This window comes from Chrysemys picta, chromosome 1, assembly GCF_011386835.1.
Source record: "Chrysemys picta bellii isolate R12L10 chromosome 1, ASM1138683v2, whole genome shotgun sequence".
NCBI lineage: Eukaryota > Metazoa > Chordata > Testudines > Emydidae > Chrysemys > Chrysemys picta.
The window spans coordinates 57,690,400-57,715,614 of record NC_088791.1 but is presented as its reverse complement, the minus strand read 5'-3'; the positions used below and the strand labels follow the sequence as shown (position 1 = coordinate 57,715,614).

Genomic DNA, 25,215 nt, shown 5'->3' with positions numbered 1-25,215 from the left:
CTCTTGAGTCCCTTGTGTTTCTTAAAACAACTGAGACTGGGAAAATTGCAGACGAGCCACTCACTGTGACCCTGCAGCCCTTATGTACTAATTATCTCATTGAAGTGAAAGGGAAATGTGTTGGTACTCAAGGATTATAGGACTGATTCCTAATTAGAGGGAGTAAAGCTGCATTTTAAATATACCTGTCTCGTGGTGGTTACAAGTATTATACATTTAAGAGCTGTTGCTTGCCTTTTGAGAGAGTGTTTACAGCTAGTCTGAGGTAGCAGGATTTGTCTTATGGAAAATGGCAGACAAGTAAGTAATCAATTGTGGGGGAGAATGCACCTTCAATAATCTAGAACTGCTTGCACTGGAGAATGTGAGATAGCCCCCTCTTCTGAGTTGTGGAGGGAAAAGAGAGAGAGACAGACCAAAATTAGTTCTTTGGGTCAGTCTTCTATAGAACCTAAAAATAGAACACTCTAACAACTTCCTGGGCACTAAAAGGAATCCAAACATATTAAGGTCTCTAAATGCATAGTTAAATCACCAAAACAATCTTAACAATCTACAGGCTGCCTCTGACCTGTAGAGACAGCATACAATAACCATAAGGATTATGATGAAGACATTTTAGTGTTTGTGCTCCCAGAGTAGTTTAAACTAATTTTTAAAAATGCATTAGACTTTTTTTTCTTTCATGATGTCTTTAAGGGCAGAGTTAAGGTTGTTTGGACGTCCTAACTGTGTGATAACATGTTTGGATTTCTTTTGGTGCAAAGCCGCATGAGGGCTATATGTGTTTTATTATTAGGTTTGTAGCAGAGTGACCCAAAGGAAGTTACTAATATGTACTCAGAACCTTAACTGTAGCTTAAAGAGCTATTTTTGTCTGGGAATTTTCCTGTTTTTTTAATTTAAGTTATTATTAAAAATGTTGTACATGAACACTAAACAAGAAAGCCAAAAAAGAAAACAAACCCGGTGCCATGAAATATTTCTAATGATATGAAGATATGTACTATCAACTTTGAATCATTTGTATGTTAACTTTTAGCACCAGATTCACCAATAAATTCTAGCTGCTTTACACCACTCTGGAGCAGCACAAATCAGCCGGACATTACTGGACATTTAAGCTGGATTTACAGTTGCTTTGTATCACCAGAGTAGCACAAAGCAACTTGAATGTTTCTATCTCTCTCTCTTGTCTTCCACATTTGCTTGTGAATCCCCCTTGCTCTAAATTGTCTTGTTGCCTGCACTCCCCTCTACAATACTTTATGCATCTGCATACACACGCACAGGAGTAACAGTAATTTTTTGTTATTTGTCATAACTGAAAAAATGAATGTGTCAGCAGAGGCTTACACAAAACCTTCTCCTTCAGAGAAACTCGCCACGAATTGCCCTCTTTCCAAATGGCTGCCACATCTGATTGTTCACTCAATAGTAGAGAAGCCAAGCTGCCCTCTGGGCAGATGATAGCACCATATGAAGTCAGAAGTGGCTATCTTTGATAAGGACAGCCTGAGGCCTCAGTCCTATTGAGAATAACGGATGATGATGGCCATTTTGAGAAGGACATTAACTGAGAACACTCTGTGGCTCCGTCCTGCTGAGGGGGGAAAAGGCAGCCATTTTGAAAGAGGGCAGTTGGTGGAAATTTCTGAAGGATAAGATTATATGTTAGCTTCTGCTGGAGAACAAACTCTTGTGTACTTCATAATGGCAAAAAAGACCATTACCTTTTTTCCAACATAGCCTATGCGTAAGATTTCAGTATGATTTAACTATATGGGAAGTTTGAAGAGTCTGCACTTGATTAATAAGGCCATAAAAAGATCTGAAACCAAGTACTAAATTTCATAAAGGAATCATTTTTTAAATTAACTTTAACTCAGACTGATTAATGGATTTACTTGCAATTCTCAGAAATTCATTTTACACTCAAAGGATAAGTGTTGTAATTTTGAGGTTACATTGCATTTTTCATACCTAACAAAGCTGTTGAATCTCTGCTTTAAGTGCAAAACTGCTTAGACGGGGAGGCATGACCATAATAAATACAATAATAATTGATAAAGTTTAATTACAACCTAATTTCTTCAAAATCCATGCAGTTACCTGAAAATTCTCAGAAATTCATTCTATATTCAGTGAGTATTGTAAGTTTAGGGAGGATACACTGTATTCTTCATACATAATGGAAGGTTGGATACAGAATTTTCTCAAGGATGTCACATCATGAAAAGTGAAACTTCCTTTATTTAGGCCTAGGGTTTTTGAAAGCATGTAAATGACTTTGGAGACAAAGTCTCATTTTCAAAAGAGACTTAGGATTAGGGTTACCATATTTTGAGTGTCCAAAAAGAGGACACTCCACAGGGCCCCGGCCCTGCCCCCAGCCCCGCCCCTGCCCCAACTCCACCCCTTCCCCAAAGTCCCCAGCCCAACTCCGCCCCCTCCCCTGCTTCCCGCGAACATTTGATTTGCGGGAAGCCTGAAGCAGGCAGCAGGTAAGCTGGAAGGGTGGGGGGAGGAGGCGCGGCCCAGTCTGCCCCCCCCAGCCCGGCTCGGCTCGGACCCTGGGGTGCCGGCCCCGGGCCAGCCCCCGGCCGAGCACCCCCGGCCCAGCACCGCCAGCCCCGGCCCCAGCCCAGCACTGCCGGCCCCGGCCCCCGGCCCAGCACCGCCGGCCCCGGCCCAGGCCCTGGCCCCCGGCCCAGCACCCCCGGCCCAGCACCGCTGGCCCCGGCCCGGCCCCCGACCCCCAGCCCAGCACCCCCGGCCCCGGCCCAGCACCTCTGGCCCGAGCACCCCCGGCCCAGCACCGCTGGCCCCGGCCCGGCCCCCGGCCCTGGGCCACCACCCCTGGCCCAGCACTGCCAGCCCCGGCCCGGCCCCCGGCCCAGCACCTCCCTATTTTCCCGGACATGTTCGGCTTTTTGGGATTTCCCCCCGGACGGGGATTTGAGGCCCAAAAAGCCAGACATGTCTGGGAAAATCCAGACGTATGGTAACCCTACTTAGGATGCTAGATATTTAGGCTCCTAAACGCCTATGTCACTTTAAAAAATTGGACTTAAGATCTAAGTTCCCTATAAGCTGCGTGACCACAAGCTATCAAGGGCTGCACAGGTGGGGTGAGGCGCCTCTCCCCCTGCAGCAGTCCCGGGGCAGCCTGCACCCAATCCCCTCATCCCCAGCCCCACCCCAGAGCCTCCTGCACCCCCAGCCGGAGTCATCACTTTCTGCACCCCAATCTTCTGCCCCATCCCTGAGCCCCCTCCTACACCCCAAGTCATTCATCCCTGGCCATACACCAGAGCCCACACCCCCAGCTGGAGCCCTCACCCCCCCAACCCTCTGCCCCAGCCCTGAGCCCCCCCCACACTCCGAACCCCTTGACCCCACCACTGCCACACATCACCTCCATGTTGGTGCGCATAACAAAATTCATTCCACACGTGGATGTAAAAAATTAGAGGGAACATTGCTTAAGATCCTAAATTATTTCAGTGTTTTTGAAAATGTTACCTCTGGTCAGTCTGGCACAATACATATTAATATTTCACATCCTCACTTGACAAGAATATTTAGAGTATACCATTTTTTATAATTCTCAGGCCATACTTACATTGGTCACTACTGCCAGAATTGCTATTCCTTGCATGATTGGCTGCCATGCTCCTATATCTTGTGCTTTCTGTGGCACCATGCGTCTGAACTGGGTTGTAATCTTCCAGGCGTCAACTCGTATTTCCAACAAATTATTAACAAGAGCCAGAAGAGGAGCCAGCGGGAATGATGCCACAAATAAAGTGACAAATCCAAACTGTATAACTGCCAATGAGAATGTGACATACATTGGTGATGCCTTAACTCCGATGTGTATATATTTACCCACACCATGACAGAGACAGGAATGCATGTTTTAATGGTTAATCAGAGACTCTTTCTCTCTCTCAAATAGCAGACCTTGTGTGAACATACATGCAGAAAAGTACAATAAACCCCTGAAAGATAGTGAGGCCTACCAAGAATGAACAATAGACTTTAAAAGTATGTGAGGTGCACACTCACACAAAAAAGCCATAACTCATACATACGAACTATTCTGAATATTTAAATATTGCTTCTTTTATATGCCTTCTTATCTTTCAGGCATGTAAATTTATTTATTAATCCAGTGCTATGCTGAAAAGCCTCAATTAAGAATCACATTATTGGTGTTTGTGTGCTGAAATAAGTATGATTACAATACTATTAAAGTATGGCTGGTTGCAAAGAAATTAAAGTTTTGACAGCTTCCAAAAAGCAAAAACTTGAAAGCTGCTGTAAATCTACAGTAAACTGGTATAGGAATGTCATGCTGCAGTGCTGGAGTTGAAGATCACAGTCTTCTGGCCCCTGACCTGTGGATAGGGTAATAGATGAAGAGGCAACAGACTTAGTCATACAATCCCTAGCTACAGAAGCCATATCGTCTTTCGTTGTAAACTGGATTGTCATTTATTTGATTTAGACTAACAAAATTTTTTACCTTTATTCATTTTGCACAAGCTTTAATCTCTATAACATGTTTACACTATCTATAAAATCATCAGACATTATTTATCTGAAGACTTTTTAAAAAAAACACCTTTGGGTCCTGAAAATATTTCATACGAATCAGAATTGCACTGCTGACTTACCCATTTCCAGATACTCATAAAACAATCCAAGTTTTCCAACGGGTTGCAGATGGTAGTCCTGCTCCCAGCGGGGAATAGTCTTTTCTGATCTGGCAGCTGAGCAACATCTTCCAATTAGATTCTTAACCCAGCTATCAGTCAGGAGAAAAATGATGACTCACATTGTTAGTCTACTCTGCCAAAGGCTGAGCTATTGCAAAGATCTTGCTCTGGTGGTATAGCCAAGTTTGAAAATTGGTTTTGATCATAACTGAACTACTGAAACTCCTTAATACAAACAATGGGTCTGTGATTCGCTATTGCCCTGTACCTTGTGCAGTCATTTACAGTAATGCAAAGTGGGTGTACAACACTAGCATTCTGATCTGTTAGCATTTCACACCCACTTTGCACTGGTGTAAATGACAGCATCAGGCGAAAAGGCGACAGAGAACCAGGCCCAATATATTCCTCAGACTGCACAGTTTTTAATCCCTCCTCCCCAAAAGCTCTGGGTCTGAAATGCGAGCACCAGAATTTAGGAAAATTGATGATGTAGTTATAACTATTTCTATCTGTTACCTTAGAATAAGGAGTGGCAGCAGATGAGCTTTTAAGAAAAAAAAAAGGTATTGTTTGCACATAAATGTCCTTCATAATAAGGGAAAAGAAAATTTCCATTTGTAATAAGAGAAATGCAAAATGAGATATCAGCCAAATGCTTTTAAAGATTTGCATGAGGCATCACAGTTTTACAAAAGATGTGTTATTCCTTAAAATATACAAGAAGAATTGCTTTTTCAATATTTTTCCAAATTTCCCATCAATCCAACTTCTAATGCATCCCTCACTGTGGTATCTTGGCTTAAAGTAGTCCTTAGATATATCCTGAAAAACAGATGCACTGAGACTGAATCTGAAACCATTTAATATCAAGTAAAATGTGACACTCTTCCTTTATACATTATTCTTCCTCCTTTCTCATCTTACTTACAGTTTTTGGGCCCAATCATTGCAAATAGGAGTTCAATGGAAGCAAGATTTGGGCCTTTTCTCTTTTCCTCCATTTCTAAGGCTAGGTCTACACTACCCGCCTGAATCGGCGGGTAGAAATCGACCTCTCGGGGATCGATTTATCACGTCCCATCGGGACGCGACAATCGATCCCCGAATCGACGCTCTTACTCCACCAGCGGAGGTGGGAGTAAGCGCCGTCGACAGAAAGCCGCAGAAGTCAATTTTGCCGCCGTCCTCACAGCGGGGTAAGTCGACTGCGATACGTCGAATTCAGCTACGCTATTCACGTAGCTGAATTTCCGTATCTTAAATCGACTCCCCCCTGTAGTGTAGATGTACCCTCGGTCTCCTTTACCCATATTTATGTTTTAGGTCACTCCTTTTTTACAATCCCCTTCTCCACATTTTCTTCCTGGTCATCTCCTCTTACACTTCCCTCCTGCCCAGCCACCTGTTATCAAGGCCCCAAATCTACACTCCCTAGTAAGGTTGTCAATATTCTGAGTGTTATCTTGTTTAAAGCAGCTTTATTTGTCAGACAGCATGCTCTCTGTCTCCTAATCTTTCTCCTTCATTGCCTTCAATCCATGTATTGTTTGCTTGTGTCTGATTTAGACTGCAAGATGTTTGAGTCTGGGATCATTTGTTTTCTGTATTTGTATAGCCTTGAGCATTCTATCAGTGCTCAATAAATAATAAAAGTCCCTGATGCATATCCAATTCACTGCATACTCCACTTGCTCCTCTGAATCACCGTATGTAGACACATTTTAATCTTCACAATTCAACTTTTCTCATCCTAAAGCATCAGTAATGCCTGTTACATTACTGTTGCAATGATTAAAAATGTCAGAATTGGGTGGATCTAGTTCTTCAAGTGCAAGCAATACCAGGTCATGTTAAGAATTGATCTGAGAAGGAAGCACAAACCTAGGACTTGACTACTGGTTGCAAGTGGTGATACATCGTGTGTGGTGATGGATAGGCATAAGTAATGGGAAGAACAGATAACTGGCTAAGCAAAGTGGGACAATCACTGGCATAAATAAAATCAACTAGCACAATGAGACTTTTTGGCTGTCAGCCTGAAGCAGGAAAAACTGACTCCTGTGGCAATTTTTTTTAATCTACAGATGTAAATACACAAAATCAGGCCTGTTGATTCTAAGGGACAGATTCTGCTCATATTTGCAACAGGGTACACTTGGAGTAACTCTCCTGAAGGCAGTGGAGTTACTTTGGGTTTACACTAGTGTAAATGGGAACAGGATCTGACCCTATTTTCTAGGACTCCCACCTCCAGTTTTCAAGATAATTGTTATTATTTACGATTGTGCATACTTGATTGGTGAAGAAATGTCATAAGTTTCTATTACAACTCCATCAGATATGTATTTAAATGAGTTCGTGCTGGTTCCCTCTCTTCGCCACCTCCCTTCGCTATACCTTTTCCTGGTTTCTGTACTTAGATCATTCCCTGTCTCATGACGAGGGCAATACTATTTAATAACCTTTGTGTAAGTTACACAGAAGACATGCAGCCTCCGGTTTTACTGTATCATTTACATTCAACATTACCCTTTGGGAATGTCTGTCATATGAACAGAGCTGTGAATGTCAAAATACAACTACAAAAATATATTTAAAAAACTAAAATAGCATTTTAAACACTTGTTCTGTGGAAAGACTGACATAGAACAGTAAATACTAAATCGCGGTATGCCATTTAAAGCAATAATAAGGTGAAAATTGTCAGAGTAGCCTCCAGTTTTGGTTGCCTCAGTTTTGGGCACTCAACTTGAGACATGTTGGGCCTGATTTTCGGTAGTGTTGAACATCCACAACTTGAACTGAACTCAGTGGGAACTGGGGATCGATAGCACCTTTGAAAAATCAGGCCCCAAGGCGTTTCAAGCTGGACCCAAAAATGGCATCCAAGTTGGAGACCATGGAAAATGTTGGTCTTGTTCTCCAGGTGCCTGAGCATATGCTGCTATTGAAATCTAAATGCCACTTACTTCAAACAGGAGCAGGGCCTTAGCCATCAAATATTTGACCTTTTTGTTTCATTAGGTCACTTTTAAAAAAACATTTGGTACTTACGGAAGAAGCACTTCTTGAATGTTATTCCAAATTGCTTTACCTCCCATTATTATTGTTAGCTGTGTTGTAAGTTCAAGGAGACATCCACCTGGATCACACTAAAGGTTGAAAGAGGTATGAAAAATGCTGCATAACTCTTCAGGCAAGATTAAAGTGTTTTAAATAAAATATATACTAAAATTTTAAAAATTACATTATTTTAACCTTAAAAATAATCCGGGAAGACAATTGAGACAAATCCCTTTGATAATTTAGACAAAAGGCCCAACAGACCAAATCTGACATTGCTATAAGTGGGCAGGATACCAGTGAAGTCAATGGAACAATGGCCCAGATCATACAGCCTCTCTGTGTTGCACTGTCATTACAAGAAGATCACTCTAGTGGAGGGGGATCCATGGATGGTGGAGAGCTGGTGCTGAGGATGTTATACCACCCTCTCTGTGCTGCTGATACAGGTGTTCATGGGAAAGTGAGTGTGACTGGGTCTTTATTATTCCACAGTGGTCCCTTGTGAGTCAATGACAACCTAAGTAACTTTAAGAAACCTTGAAGCTACTCTAAATTATGCTAAGGGGCTGGCCCAGCACACAGTTGGCCTAGAACTGGGGAAGTACAAAGGCTACCTTTGAACTCCCCTTCTGTGCTGTACACTCCTTGGCAACAGCTGAAGATCTAGGGCTTGTCTACACTCAAAATGCTACAACGGTTCTCCTGTTGGCGTAGGTAATCCGCCTCTCTGAGAGGCAGTAGATAGGTTTATAGAAGAATTCTTCTGTTGATCTAGCACTGTCTATACCAGATATTAGCTCAAAAGAACGACATTGCTCAGGGGTGTAGATTTTTCACACCCCTGAGCGCTGTAGCTGGAATTGACCTAACTTTTTAGTGTAGATCAGGCCCTAGGCTAATATCTTACATCGTTAATTAAGAAAAAAAGATACACTATAGTGGATTCTTACCTCTTCATTTCTGTATTTTCCTAACCAATAAACTGGGTCTCCAGGGAATCCTACAAATTTACCCTTAAAGAATGCAATGTAGAAACATGAAGAATAATAGTTGACAAACTGGAATAAGAACATCTTCATGGTCAGACTGTTTTCATAATCAGTCTGCGTCCTTGGTAGTTCTGTAGTTTTAAAAAAAAACACACCAAAAAACAAAAAGGAAAAGAAAATTAATATTTGAACAGCTTTAGTGCCTCCGTCAAAAAATGTGCATGTGCCTTGCATGCCTGAATAGAATTTGCAGCACAATTTAGATTGTTTAGGGTCTCTAATACAATGTAGCCATTATGTTAATTATAAGACTATTGTAAAGAGGAAAGAATTTGTTCTTTGACGCTAAAAGAAAAAGAGCAACACAATTCTCTATCACTTTCATAGAAAGAGAAAATCCTCGCAGACTCAACAAATAACAAACATAACACTTTGAACTGACGGAAATAAACCATATTAAAATACCAGTACTTTACACATCTAAAGTAGAACAGCTACTTTAATGTAGATGGCCTGGATGGAAAGAATAGTAATATTTGTGAATGGTTATCTGTTTAATAACGAGAGAAAATCATCTAGCATTGGACCAGTGACCATATTCTATTTATTTACAAAAAAGGGGCTGTTCTCTCCATAAATAATAGCTAATATACTTGAACGTGTTGTGCAGTACTGATCTGTTTTCATAAAGCCTGGGTATTATAGTAATCTTCCTAGCTTTGTCTGTTTCACAAATACAAAGCTGTAAACAATTGATCTTTCATGCTGGCTATACAAGGATTTCTTAGGCAAGGAGTAAAATATATTTCTTTGATGAAAGTGAAAAGCTGTATTTGAAAAATTCTAGAAGTCATTGCATGCTATAGAGGGAAAATTCTGAAATACTTGGTGTAGATATTCATTTACTGGGGTCCTTATTATAGGAATGATGTTGTTTTCTGTTATAGTTCCTAGCTAAAGCATAAACTTACCAAAGTCAGTAATCATGATTGCCACTTTTTCATAGATGATGTTCAGAATCATGATGATTATAAAACTGATGATTGAAGCAGTTACTGAAGTGGCTGCCTGGGGAGTCAGGTACTTCTGAATTGCTTCTGTTCCATTAATGTGCCGTGGCAGCTTTGCAGAAAACACAAGGAAAACTGAGAGTCTGTAGACGATGATGCCAATAACTGAAGCAACGATCAAAAGAATCTGAAAATAGAATACAATATATATATATTGGTGTAAAATCATATGGCTTGGGAAAAACAGTGGTTTGAAATATATATTACGAAGGCCAAAGTGAAACTAATTGGACTCTCTTTCTCCCCACCCCATAATATGAGAGCAAGGGGATGCTCTGTGAAGATAAAACACAGTAAATTTAGAACCCATAAAAGAGAAGACTACTTTGTGTAGCATACGGTCAACCTGTGGAAAAAGAGATGGATAATTTTACGACCGATAATGTTTGTAGCTATGCAAGCTAAGATAAGGAGAAAGGTAATCAGTTCTCATGCTTTGGGGCATATGATGGACACTTCCTTGGGTTAGAAAAGACTCTTCTCTTCCCAACACCCCATGTACAGGATTGCACAATCGGCAGGATGCATTCTGGAGGAAAAACACTGTATATGAGCCAGGTATTGTTGTTGCGGATTGTGGCCAGAAAAAAGCAACTGCCCCTAAAGAGAAACAGGCACATTTTAATTAGGGCTGTCAATTAATCGCAGTTAACTCACGCGATTATCTCAAAAAAATTAATTGTACTCTTAAACAATAGAATACCAATTGAAATGTATTAAATATTTTTGGATGTTTTTGTACATTTTCAAATATAATTGATTTCAATTACAACACAGAATACAAAAAGTGTACAGTGCTCACTTCGTGCTATTTTTGATTATCATTTTTACAGTGCAAATATTTGTAAACAAAAGAAGTAGTGTTTTTCAATCTCTTTATCATGAAAGTGCAACCTACAAATGTAGTTTTTTTGGTTACATAACTGCACTCAAAAACAAAACAATGTAAAACTTTACAGTCTACAAGTCTACTCAGTCCTACTTCTTGTTCAGCCAATCACAGAAATACATGTTTGTTTACATTTATGGGAGATAATGCTGCCCACTTCTTAATTACAATGCATCTGAAAGTGAGAACAGGCCTTCGCATGGCACTGTTGTAGCTGGTGTTGCAAGATATTTATGTGCCAGATGCACTAAAGATTCATATGCCTCTTCATGCTTCGGCCATCATTCCAGAGGACATGCTTCCATGCCGATGACACTCGTTAAAAAAATAATGCATTATTTACATTTGTGACTGAACTCCTTGGGGGGAGAATTGTATGTCTCCTGCTCTGTGATTTACCTGCATTCTACCATATATTTCATGTTATAGCAGTCTTGAATGATGACCCAGCATGTTGTTTGTTTTAAGAACACTTTCACTGCAGATTTGACAAAATGCAAAGAAGGTGAGATTTCTAAAGATAGCTACAGCACTTGACCCAAGATTTAAGAATCTGAAGTGCCTTCCAAAATCTGAGAGGGACACGGTGTGGAGCATGCTTTCAGAAGTCTTAAAAGAGCAACACTCTGATGCGGAAACTACAGAACCTAACAACCAAAAAAGAAAATCAACCTTCTGCTGGTGGCATCTGACTCAGATAATGAAAACAAACATATGTTGGTCTGCACTGCTTTGGATCGTTATTGAGCAGAACCTGTCATCAGCATGGACACATGTCCTCTGGAATGGTGGTTGAAGCATCAAGGGACATATTAATCTTTAGCGCATCAGGCATGTAAATATCTTGCGATGCTGGCTACAACCGTGCCATGCAAACACCTGTTCTCACATTCAGGTGATATTGTAAACAAGAAGCAGGCAGCATTATTTTCTGGAAATGTAAACAAACTTGTTCATCTGAGCGATTGGCTGAACAAGAAGTACGTCTGAGTGGACTTGTAGGCTCTAAATTTTACATTGTTTTATTTTTTAATGCAGGCTTTTTTGTACATAATTCTACATTTTTAAGTTCATCTTTCATGATAAAGAGATTGGACTACTGTAATTTTATTAGGTGAATTGAAAAATACAATTTATTTTGTTTATTTACAGTGCAAATATTTGCAATCAAAAATAAATATAAAGTGAGCACTGTACACTTTGTATTCTGTGTGTAATTGAAATCAATATATTTGAAAATGTAGAAAACATTGAAAATATTTAAATAAATGGTATTCTATTATTGTTTAACAGCACAATTAATCACGATTAATTTTTTTAATCGCTTGACAGCCCTAATTTTAATCAGTCATATCATCTGCATTGGTTGAAATAATACTTTCATGTTCAGTATTCTCTTTCTCCTTGTTTTTTGTCATATCTGCTTCTTTCCCCATTTTTATTTCTTATTAGCTATCTAGTTTTTATTTAGATTGTAAGTTCTTCAGGGCAGTGAGTTTCTCTTCTTATATGTCTGTAAAGTGACATTTATCCCCTGCCCTCCCACCATAGACATAATACCATAGTAATAAACCAAATCACAATACATGTTACAAGATTCTCCCAGAATTCTGAACCCCAACCAGCCAGTTAGTTATTTTCTTCACTGTGCTCGAGACATGAAAACCGAGAGCATAGCTTCTTCCCTGCTGGCCAGCCAGCATTCTGTACAGTCCCTGTGCTCCAGCTTCATTTCCCATCACTGGTGATGGTTTTCCGGCTACAATATGTTGTACAGGCTCTGGGAGCATGCAATATATTAGAGCCCTCAGCTTTTAGAGATGGCCTTTCTGGGCCTGCCCACCATGTTACATATTGTTTCATGGATGGCTGGACTTCTTTCAATTTTTAGTTTTAATTAAAGTAGCAAGATTGGGAAAATCAAAGCGCTCCCAGCTTTGCTCTTTTAAGTGAAACGAAAAAGCTGAAAGAGGCCCAGTCGTCCATGACATGCTATTGAACCGAATGGCTGGAACAACAATGAAAGAAACTGGGAAGAAGGGGGGGAAAGTGCAACCAGGTCTGTCCCCAAGGTAATCCATTGTTTCACCTACCAGCAAAACATGTATCTGAAAATGCTGATGGAGGAAACAGTGGACCATATTTTCAAACATAGCCCACAAGTTGTAGTCACAAAATATGCATAAGTATAAACATATATGCACGAATATCTGTTTTGCATATGCAAATGTATGGTTGGTGTATGCAGTTATGTGTTTGGGCATGTGTGCAGATGCTTTTTGGGTGCAAGTTAAACATCCATATTTGAAAATTCAAACCAGCCTATCACTTATTGACTCATATATAGTTTAGTTTTTCATGAAGCTATTATTTGTCAAGAGAAGTACATTATATTAAAGAATAAGATCAATAGAATTTTACCCAGAATAAGACTGCACTTATACCGAAGGTCATCCGTACACACTTTCCAAAGGCAGTGTATGGCACGTGCTCTTCTTGCTGGAAAGAGAGTTGATTTAGAAGGGGATTAATCATACATCTGCTCTTCTTTTAAATATATTTTTCGTGTGATCTGTTAAGCACTTTGATACGTTTAGGGCACAATAATGGGAATCAGGATCCTGGTTTCTATTCCCAGACCTGACATCTTTGCCAGGTCCCCCTGGCAATTCATGTGGGCCAACGCTTAAAAAAAAAAAAAATGTCCACTGATTTTGGGTGTCAGTTTTTGGGTGCCCAATTTGAGAAACGTGGGACCTGATTTTCAGAAGTGCTAAGCACCCACTGCTCACATCAGCTGGATTAGTGGGTGCTCAGCACTTCTGAAAGTCAGGTCGCTATGTACCTGAGATTTGGCATCCAAAAACTGTCACCCAAAATTAGTGGACACTTTGAAAATTTAGGCCTCAGCTTCTTTGTCTCTCAGTTTACCGCCCTCGAAAATGGGGTTGATGCCTACCTCACCCAGGTGTAATGGGGCTTCACTGATGTTTTAAAAAATCTTTGAGACACTCAGATGAAAGGTCTATATAATGGCAAAAATATTATTTTTTAGCCAAATCTCCTCTATCTAAAAATACCTTAAGAATTGTTTAGAATGATCCTTGTGTAGTAAAGATAATGTAAATTCTATAAGCTTATTAATAAAACCAGGTATCCTGTAGCACAAGATTATAATACAGAAGGGGCCACTCAGGGTAGATTTTTAACCATGTCAGTCTAGTTTTGGAACTTTTCAAGTCCTCTATTATAAACATTAATATAGTATGACTAGAACATGAAAGCAAAGCAAATGATCAGGTAACTGCAGTAGTGATGCAATAACAAAAAATAATAAAAACCTGACAGTTGAGCTGGAGTGAGCCGCTAAAGCCACTTGAAAATGTATAATAAAAAGGAGCTCTAAACTAAGAGCCTCATAAATGTGTATTGTGTTTCACTAGAATGAGAATTATCCCTGTCCAGGTGAACTCATTAATGTTATTAGCATTCATGTATGCTTGGCCATAATACCTGTTTGTGCTTCTCTCATTCAAAGACACCTGTGGATAACAAAGTCTGAATACTGTATGAAATGCAACTTCTCTTCCTCCATTTTGTCTTGTTTTCTTGGCATGTCTCCAGGCTTTCAAGAACAATGAACAATCAGCGAGTCTACGGTTGCCAACTCTCCAGGGTTGTCCTGGAGTTCCAGGAATTAAAGATTAATCACTAATTAAATATTATGTCGTGTGATGAAACCTCCAGGAATATGTCCAACCAAAGCTGGCAACCCTATCAGTGACCACTGTGGGCTTCTCACAAAAAAAATTATTCAATGCCAGGCTGTTACCTGGGTTTAAAGGTACCATTTTGTGGCACCAGATCATTCTACTGCAGTCCCTCTGGCTGTTCGGAAACTGCCCTTTAGTAATCACCCCCAGTCCCAAGGTTGCAGTAATTGGTAAAACCAGTTGCAATGATTTCTGTGAACCCCAGGCCTCACATTTTAGCCTGATACAGATTGGTGTATGTTAGGCCTGCAATTTATTAGATCAACATATTGGGTCAGATCCTCAGCTGGTGCAAACTGAGGTAGCTCCATTGACTTCAGTGGAGAAATGCTGATTTATATCAGTTGAAGATCTGGCCCACCACTTTCATGAGGTCTTTCTTTGAATTTCTAGCTTTCACAGTTTGCAGTATGACCAATTCTAAAAACATTCCTTACCTGTGTGATTTCATTTGTTACTACATGAGTGCATCGTGCTTCGTATTCTGGACGTATATGTTCTTCCTGCTCTAAAAATTCAACAGTGTCCCATTCATATTCCAGTTCAGCCTGACGTCGCTTCCAAAACTCCAGAAACAAAGTAACTAACCAAAGGATAAACAAACAGATCTCTATCACATGTGCACTGTACAGCGTTTGAACTCCTATGCTGTAATATGTGAATCATTAATTTTTTAGATCACTTTTCAGAGACAAAGAATACAACCTTTACTGTCTGGTGGGATAGTCCAAAGACTTTCTCAGGGAGAAAATAACTGGATCTATTTCTTTACCTAATTACTGCTCTAATGATGTAGGTGTTTTTATGATATCAACCTGTGGATTCTTTATGCTAAAGAATGCATAAAAGTTTATTTTTCCTTTCTGAAAATGTATAGAATATGAACAATTTGGATTTTATATTGCAGGATGGTCTTTTAAAAGCAGATTGTTTGATTAATTGAAGGAAAATAATTTTGGAGAGTTATGGATGTTTTTAAAATAAAACCTTAGTGCATATAAAAAATTGCCATAGGGAAAAGGCTAATGCCCATTTATTATACACTACAGAGTTAGTGCCACACCTACTAAAGGTTTTTCAGAAACAGTTGCAGTCAATTCACCAAAACCAAGCATGCAATAAACAGAATGGATGGAAGGCTCCTACCTTTACATGGCTTTACATGGGTGTCTCACACTGGCAATCCCTGTGCTCCCTGAACTCTGGGGAGCACAGAAACTACTCTTTCCAAGCAAGAGGCCAAAAAAGGGGAAGTGGGGTCCTGACCTTCTGTATCAGCCTGCAGAGCAAGGCCAGTGGACCAAAGAGGAGCAAGCTCCTCCATCCCTACATCGGGCAACTGGTCTGGTCCCCAGAGTAATTTAGAGCATCTCATCGGTGCTCCAATTAGCACCAGCTTCAAAAGGCCCTCAAGGACTGTTCCAGTAGCTGGGAATTATTGGAGTGCATGGTTGTCCTGGCCTTACAGCCTGCTGCCCCTTCCCCTGCCACAATTCCTGTGCTAGCAGCCAGGAAGCGGGTGTGGCCCAAGAGATGCTATGATATCTCTGTCACTGAGGGAGCTGCCTACAGGTGTGATAACTTTATAGCTGTTTTGTACCGCTCAGGCCTCAGAGCAGGGCGGGATCTTCTGTCTGTATTTTAACTGATCTTTTCTTTCATTTATTCTAAGAAGGCATTTTCTAGTGGTTAAAACAAATGATTGGGAGTCTGGAGATCTAGGTTTTAATCCTGTCTGGCCTTGGGCATGTCACTTACTATAATTTAGTAGTCCAGACCCACTTTACAGGGGGTATTGTGAGGCTTAATTCATTCATGTTTTGTAGTTGAGTTCTCTGAAGGGAACATATTACAGAAGTACCTTTATTAACAAGAATATTAATGGTAGCAATGCAATCATAAGGCTAAAAATGTATCATTCCTTAAATTATTTGGACCAGTCTATCTACAAAAGTATTACAATTCAATGAAAATTACAACTGAAATGGCATCAGGACCATGGCTCACTTGGATTCAGTACAATTTTGATTGACAATTCACCTCCTTATAGAGCGGGTTTATGATGATACTACTAACAGACCCTTGTAAGCATTATTGTAGTTATGCAGTTTAACTTTTCATTTATCATTTTTGGAACAATACTCGAAAACAGAAAATCACAATTTTTAATTAAGAGGCAAATTACAAATAAGTTAACTATTGGGACAACAGAAAAAAGATCAAATTAACATCAAACTGTTCTAATCTTTGATTTAGGGAATTTCCTGCTGGTAACTTGAGCGTAGTATACCTTTGAAAAGTTCTTAAAAGAATCATATTTAACTTAACAATTATTTTATTGAAATAGTTACTTTGAAGCACTTTATATTAAGTTTATTATCAAAAGATCAAGGTAGAACATGTTTTACAGTAACAAGCATATTAACCTTTCCTTATCAAGCCGACATATGGCTCTAAAATGTTACAGTAGTTGTCTTCTGTACACTACCCTTCATGCAGCACCACTGATAACATAAAACTTACTTCTGTAACTTTGTTGACTAGCTTCCAAGTCAACATTACTTGTTAATCACCAACTAGTAATCACTCTGGTTAAGGGGCTATAGTTAAAGCCAATTAGCAACCTTGCTAATATGGACAATCCACAAAGGCTTAATGGGGGGGGGGCCCTCAGGCTCCTCCCTTGGCCATAGACAATGCTGCTACTACTAATTCACTGATGGGAGAGGAGGGGTGGAAGGAAATTTCCTGGCCGCTCCCCATCTCTCTGGTGGGAGGGGAGGGAAGGGAGTAGAGGTCCTGGACACTCCCCAGCTCTCTGGTGGGAGGGGAGGAGGGGAGCCAGGTCTCGGACCTGGCTCCCCACTTCTCTGAACCCTGGGCTGCCATCTCACGCTGCCTCCTCCACCATATCCACTTCCAGGCTTGCTCTGGAAGAAGAGATTGTGGCTTGGTGAGGACATGGGTGACACTATGAAGCAGGGGGAGGAGGGGAATGGGAAGGAACCCCATACACATCTGCACACCTCCTGGTCAGCAGCGCATGCATAAAGCAGAGTCCTGTAGATGAAGAAATTGGGAAGTAGCACATACTACTACATCTCTGCTACTTGGCAGGTAATGTGGGCCCCCTTGTTAAGAAAATTCTGGTTCTGCCTCTGCAGTCCAGTGAAACAAGACACTTTCTGGAAAAATAAACTTTGCCTTGTCCATTGAATCCAGTACAGAATAGAATCCGTCAGTGGGAACCCCCTGATTAAAGAGACACTTTCACTGCCACAAGATGTCCCTAGTGCTTGTAATTACTGCATATTTAGCGTATCAATTACATAAATGAAGAAGGAAAGAAATAATTACTAGAATGTATAATAAATGGCTCTATTTTTCCCATTGCCTTTCTCAGTCACGCAGCTGCTCGTAGGAATAGACAGTCCAAGATTCCTTGGAGAAAAACAGGTCCTTTGCCAGACATGTTTAAGCATGTGGCTCCTGCTGGCTTAACACTGGGCAGTTCTAATCCCTTCTTCTTACTTTTCTCCAAGTTTAAAAGGATGAAGCAAACACTGAAAAAAACCCCAATTCCTATCTGCCCCTGAAGGTTCTGAAATCGGTCTCCAAATGATGCTAAAAAGAGTTACTGTCATGCTTAATTTTTGTGTGTGAACTCCCTTTTGTAATATTGCTGAACACTAGAAACTGAAATGGTTGTACATTTAGCTACACTTTTTGGCATATGCCTTAGGTCTGCCCAAAATTAGATGACAAAACTGTAGATAGAAAGCAAAACCTTGAAATTGACTTACCCCATATTCCCATAAATACTGCAAATACTAGTGTTCCAAAGCTATCGAATATACACAGTTTCTGTAAAGAATTAAAAAATAAATGCTTTAGTTGTAATGGGTCAGTAATTTTTCTACATGGGGTAAGAACGCTGAAAGAATGTTGCACATTTTGATTTTAGTTTTGAGCTTTTACATGGTTTAATAAAGAATCTTCACCTTTCCTCCTAGTATTCTTCCAATATGCAAACTCAAGGAAATTAAATGCAAAAAACCTACATTAAACCTATGAGCCAAATATGCAGCAAAAGGATATACAACTGCTGTCGTATCAATGTTCCACCAATTCACTATACTGGAAGAGGAGAGCCAGTACTTCAGTGCTAGGAATTTCAGTTGACATGACACACATTGCATTCTCTCTCTCTCACATCACACACAGAGCAAATGAACAAGTAATTCTGACAAACAAGAAGTGACACGAAAAACATTAACCTATTTAATAAGAAAACACTGTTTTGATATGGTAATTGTGGGGGTGCCCTTCTGCCTTTTCCTTCCAACATTTCCCTTTTCATGTGTTTCTCTCTTGTGCCTTTCATATTGCTGTGCTGAAGAAACATTAATCTTGCACTGGTGGGGGAATAACACTGCCGCTACTTTACCTCATGGATGGTGTAAGAGAAAATACAAAGGCTATTGCAACTGAACGTAGAAGCCCATCTCTGCAGGATGTAAATGGCATGTTACCTTAGAGGATTCACAGGTGATAGTGAGGTTCCAGTATGTACATTCCTGATCACACTGCGGGCACATTATGATATTGCCGCCAATGTTGGGATCACACACTTCTTGGCTAAAAATAAAATCAATCAATTACACAAGCACAAAACTCAGACTACTGTTAATGCTTGTAGATCAGGAGTCGGCAATCTTTCAGAAGTGGTGTGCTAAGTCTTCATTTATTCACTCTAATTTAAGGTTTCGCGTTTTTAGAAGGTCTCTTTCTATAAGTCTATAATATATAATATATAACTAAACTATTGTTGTATGTAAAGTAAATAAGGTTTTTAAAATGTTTAAGAAGCTTCATTTAAAATTAAATTAAAATGCAGAGCCCCCTGGACTGGTGGCCAGGACCCGGGCAGTGTGAGTGCCACAGAAAATCAGCTTGCGTGCTGCCTTTGGCACGTGTGCCATAGGTTGCCTACCCCTGTTGTAGATAGTGTGATAACTCGGTGAAGTAAGGAATAAGTTGCTAAGTGCGCTGCTTTCAGACAACGCGCCTCCTCCATTTCCACTCTTAGCCTTCAATAAACAGCATATTAGATTATGAAGCATGGAAGGAATTATCTCCCATTACTCTTGATGCTATTCTTTAAAACAAATCATGTTAAAATAAAACAGAGATCTTAAAAAATCCTATTGTTCACATTTTCAGGATTTCAGGGTGACTCATTTACCTGATTTACAATGGGCAAATCCACCCTATAATGTTCAGTCTGAGCATGGTGGTAGGGGAGGTTTGAGGCAGCCAGGGAGTGGCTGCAGAGTCACTTGGAGTAGCCAAAATGGCTGAAGTAGTTCTAGCTACAGAGGGCGCAAGAGGACCAGGGGATCTGAATAAGTGCAGATCCAGGAGCCTCTTTCCACCAATGTCTCTATTCAGGGTGTAAAGGGGGAGCAGAATTTCCCCTGTGCTGCTGTTCTGCCTATTCTCCTATAGAAGAGGGGGGGAAGGAAGGTCTTGAGTTCCAAGCAGTTCCTTTTAGCAGGCCCTCCACCCATATGTGAATTTCACCTATGAGAAAGTTTTTTCTCTCCCTTAGGGAGTAGCAAACATAAATGGACATGCTATGGTAACCTGTGTTGAAGTTTTGATTTTTCACTGTTTTCTTTACATTTTTACATTATATGTGGATTCACATAGAAATGTCAAACTATAAAGAATGAAAAAAACAAAATCTTAAATACAAGTCATTTGTAACCTCTCATGTCTATTACTTTTTTGCCCTGTACACTACATCTTTAACTTCAGAACCAAGCCAGTTGCTATTCTTATTCTCTGTATTTGTTTCTCCATTAACTTGATTTTTGTTCGTGCAGGGATTGATCCACTACTCACTGTAGTCAATGGGAATCATTTCAGTGATTGACTAAGTATTGGATCAGGTCCTTAGTGAGCCCTTTCCGTCCATGGTAGCTTTAGTTTCCTAAAAGATATTAATGATTTGCTTCTGTTTCAGATGCTGTGCTGTATTCTTTATTTTCTCCCCAGGATTTATTGTCATTTTCTTTCCCTGTTTTTTAATTTCCTTTTATATATTCTTTATGTTGAAGGCAGAAAACTGATTTATATTTTGGGATGCTCTTTTAATGTTTTAGTTGCTTTAATCATTTTGCTCATCTGCCCCTTTCATTCCATGTCCTTTTTATTTGACATGAATGTCTCTGTATATTCTGATTTGTAAAAGCCTTTGGGCCATAACGTGCCAACAGATTTATAGCACAACTCCCCACTGATTTCAATAGGGAGTTCTGCTTAAAAGCTGATGGCATGATATGGCTCTTTGTTTGCTTACAGTATGTCAGGAATGAGAAGGAGGGCAGAGAGTAGAGGAGGAAACATGCACACTGAGAAAGGAGAAAGCAAGAGAAGTACAAGAAATAAGAGGATATCGGAGGACTTTCATGTCCCTTGGACTAGATGATCCAGCAATGTTCTTGTAGCCCTGATATATACTTGTCATTTCCTTTTCACAGTGTTCATTCAACAGTACCATGAACTTCAACCTGGGATCACTAACAAGGTTCCCTTTTTTTATGCCTAGAAAACTCTCTGCTATTTGTGAGTATTCAGAACTGTGTCAATATGAAAATATATTTGAACTGTCCATCCGATACCTCCATGTGCAGTTGTCCTTTGTTATGTATCCATACAAAAAACAGGCAAGTCCTACTATTGCTGCCACGATCAGCATTTGAGTGTAAAAACCAAGCCAAGCAAAATATATTCCAATTTTCTCTCCATAATATTTCCTGTGGGGGGAAAAATACTCTTTGAAAATGCAAATAACTCCACATTTCTTTCTCAGCTGTTTATTCCAAATATTTAGGGCTAGACTCTATTTTCATATTTTTACACTATGTGACTGCAGAAGTACAACAGCTAACCATTTCTGTGAATTTGCATGATTTTTTATATTTGCATGAAATACCTACTTCTCACTGAAGCTCAATTTTGATTGGTTACATGTATCTTATAAAGTCAGAAACAGAGCATGCTCAAATGTGTGTGCGGATATGGGTGTACATATCTGCAATTAGAATTAAGGCATGAATCTTCAATGTACCAAAACATGAAAATGTTACGTGAATTCCTAGGTCCTTCTGAATTGTATTGATCATATGCATACCCACCTGACAAGATCCAATGGTTGCAGTTTGTAAAAACTTAGGGGGTGAGCCCATTCCTTGTAAAGAAGATACCGTTCACTAGGGCAGTTGGGGACATCTAACTGGCGATTGAATCTAGACTGCAAAAGAGAATGAATATGGAAACACTGTCCCATAAAATAACCACTTATAGTACCCAAACTTTATGGGCAGCTGAACCAGTTTACATGACTAGACTGTAACTGTACCAACCAGTGCCACTTCAGCCCCACTGGCTGTGTGAAATCTGATCCCCGTGGAGCTACACTTGTGAGACTAGTGTCTGGAGTAATCTCTTAGCCCAAGTTCCATTGCAAATTACAAAAAGGAGTAGTAAGTAAGCAAGCAGTGACAGTACAGAGTCTTGTCATTAAGGACCCAATCTTGCAAATACTTACGCACATGCTTAATTTTAATTATGGGAGTCATCTCATTGAAAATAATGGGGTTTAGTCATATGCTTAAACATGCATGTAAGCAGTTGCAGGCTTGGGCCTAGGATTGGGAAAATAAATAGAAAAGGATCAGTTCTAATTAACAATGAGACTTTAAGTACCTCTTACATACTATCAGGCGCTTTCTTCAGGACAGTAATGTACTACAATGAAGGCTGAAAACTCTGGAGAATAAATGCAGGGCTTCGAGCATCTGTTTCAGATTCAAAAGAGGGTACAGAGGGAAATAACCTTTCATTTCCTTGCTAGGTTGGTTGTAAACATATCTGGTGAAAATGTGAACTTGTATTAAGAATTTTTAATGGATTTTTCCATTCTCATTCTATAGTGCAACAAGAAAGGTGATGAGGAAGAACATTCGGCTTTCCCTCTTGAAGAGGGAAGTGATGCATCCTGGGAGTTTCTGGCCATGGAGCATCATAGAAGATATAGACTGGCTGGGGAGCCTGGCCCATAGAGGACAATAGGGACATGAGGCAACTGAACTACATACAACTCCCATCAGGCACCTCTGCAGCATTTCCAGATAAAAATATTTCAGTTTCTGGGTGTTTGGTTTTTGAAAGGAAAATTGAAATCTTCTGTTAAAAGACACTTTTTGTGGAAAATTCTGTTTACTGGAAAAATCAATATTCCTCTGAAAAAGAGTTTTGAAAGAATATTTTCTTCCAGCCATTGTCTCCAGATATGACAGTCAGTGAACAAATAAAATCAATGCCCATATGTATTTTGCTATAGGAATCATACATATGTCTTCAATCAGCATACAAATTTATTCCCAACTAAGATACCCGTTCCAAGCATTGGACTTACATCGTGAAGAGGAAATGCTGCCTTGTAGATCCCAGAGTCCAGGAGTTTGTTAATACCAAACTTTTTCACATTGTCTCTTACTGCATATTCCACACGGGAAAGAATAAAATGAACCTGAAAAATACAAAATGCCCTGAATCTCTTGCAATTTGTAAGTGAGGAATATAAACTATAACTGTGTCACCACGGAATCATAGACGTTAAAGAGGGGCAAGTTCTCTGCGTGAAATTCACTGTACAAGATCACTGCCCCATTTAAGTCCCACTTAAACTCTATTTTGGGGCATAAGTGGAACCCAAGTTGGACAAAGGTTTGGAATTTCACCTCATTAGATCATCCAGTCAGTTTCCTAGTCAATGTAAGATTGTTCCCTACATTTCTAATGTGTCAGGAGGGTTGGCTGTTATTGGTGATGGTGGTTGTGTTGCTCTGATTGACTTTGGCCTGGTCTACACTGGGGGGATCGATCTAAGTTACGCAACTTCAGCTACATGAATAACGTAGCTGAAGTCAATGTACTTAGATCGACTTATCGTGGTGTTTTCACCACGGTGAGTCGACTGCTGCTGCTCCCCCGTCGACTTGCCTGTGCATCTTGCCGAGCTGAGTACAGGAGTCGACGGGAGAGTACTCGGGGAATCGATTTATCGTGTCTAGAGTAGACACGATAAATCGATCCCCACTGGATCGATCGCTGCCCGCCGATCCAGCCAGTAGTGAAGACATACCCAAAGAGAAATAAACAAATGTCTTTGTGTGGGTTTAGAGACAGAAAATAAATAAATCTTTATATTGACTTACAATTCGGCTTCTGGTTGCAGGGTTGAAGAAGATGTCTTTGTCTTGAATGTAAAAATCAGACAAACGAGCCTTTTCAAATGGGGCAGTGAAAAACTCTTGCTCTGGTTTGATGATATTTTCATCAACTCGGAAGAGTCTACTAAACCAGTTGAAAGCTGAATCTCGGGTTTTCAGGTCATTGGGCTGCAGAGGCAATTTGATGTGCATAACCTCGGCATATGTGCATAGCACTTCCCAAGGCGCGTGCACTTTTACAAAAATAAGTTTTTCATCTAAGACCTAAAGTGAAAGAATATTAAAAATATATGTGCACAAAAAATGAAAGCAAGGAGCCTTTCATAATACTTTTAAGTAACACAGATTTTCACTTTTTTAAAAAACCCGTAGAAGACCAATTCCGGGGTGTATTCTTTATCCATTTTAGTGAACATCTCATTAACTTCTGTAAAGACACTGAAGAGAGATGAGAACTCTCTGGAGAGATGGCATTTTAAAAAGATCACTAAATTGTTGCTTTAATGGTAACATCTTGCAAAATATTTTACAAAGCAATTTAAATTTTAACACACGTTACCTATATGGATTTTTTAATGTTGTTTATAGATCTAGTCCTCAGGAAGCTCACTATTTAAAAAGATTTTGAGCCATGAGCATTGCAGGATTACCAAAACCTGCACAAATTTACAATGTACCATTTACAAGTAGCAATATATCCATGTTGGATTTTCTCCTAACAGTTCTCCTTGTTGCACGCTGAAGTACATGCTATGGTCAGAGGGCCAAATCATGTGCTGGGATGCACAAGTGGAGCTTCCATTGCAAGTTTCTATCTAATCAAAAGCCTAAAGATGTGGATTTTGAGCCCAATTTGTGAGGAAGTGGCAGAGGGCCTCCCTGTTCTGGAGCTCATTGTATTACAAAATAATCATAAAAATACTTTGTGCCAGATTCTGTGTGGCATCTGCTGGGAGCCACAGCACAGAAGATGCAGCCAGGAAGAAAGGAAGGGAAGATCCATCTTTGTGCTGCCTGGATTCTGGGATACTGTGGTGGCTAACATGGCCTCCATTGTAAATAAGAACATCCCCAGTGGCTGCTTCATCTTGTAGCAGCCTATCCAGGGCTGCCTACAGGCTGGAATGCAGCCCAGAATCTCCACAGTGCTGAGTGCTACAGCTACTCCCACTATGCTGGGGCTTGCAAGGAGCATCCACCTAGGGCCACTTATGTCAGATCTATGGCTGCTCTTTCATTAGGCGAATTCTCCCCAACTCCTGGTGTCCCATTTACAATTCCTATAAGCCACAAGGGCAGGGGGCAGAACTGGCCCCTTAGAATGTTTATGGGGCTTCATGTTTTCAAAGTGCTGAACAAACTATTTAATTTTCCCAACCCCTCTGTGAAGTAGGTTACT

General features: G+C 40.1%; 1 protein-coding gene across 3 annotated transcripts in view; it reads right to left on the bottom strand.

Moving 5' to 3' along the window:
* The window catches only part of ANO6 (anoctamin 6), a 112,508-nt gene that overhangs the window by 11,751 nt on the left and 75,542 nt on the right, over window positions 1–25,215 (bottom strand). For 2 of the 3 annotated variants that reach the window (XM_005297954.5, XM_065557429.1), the window contains 13 exons: window positions 23,802–24,080; window positions 23,000–23,113; window positions 21,717–21,832; window positions 21,201–21,335; window positions 19,047–19,152; window positions 18,318–18,378; window positions 14,952–15,097; window positions 13,163–13,240; window positions 9,754–9,979; window positions 8,744–8,913; window positions 7,782–7,879; window positions 4,683–4,813; window positions 3,626–3,831 (listed from right to left, as the gene is read on the bottom strand). In XM_005297954.5, the coding sequence (XP_005298011.2) occupies window positions 3,626–3,831; window positions 4,683–4,813; window positions 7,782–7,879; window positions 8,744–8,913; window positions 9,754–9,979; window positions 13,163–13,240; window positions 14,952–15,097; window positions 18,318–18,378; window positions 19,047–19,152; window positions 21,201–21,335; window positions 21,717–21,832; window positions 23,000–23,113; window positions 23,802–24,080 (1,866 nt within the window). The remainder of the gene's footprint in view (window positions 1–3,625; window positions 3,832–4,682; window positions 4,814–7,781; window positions 7,880–8,743; window positions 8,914–9,753; window positions 9,980–13,162; window positions 13,241–14,951; window positions 15,098–18,317; window positions 18,379–19,046; window positions 19,153–21,200; window positions 21,336–21,716; window positions 21,833–22,999; window positions 23,114–23,801; window positions 24,081–25,215) is intronic. The other variant, XM_042857772.2, reaches the window with a different exon arrangement.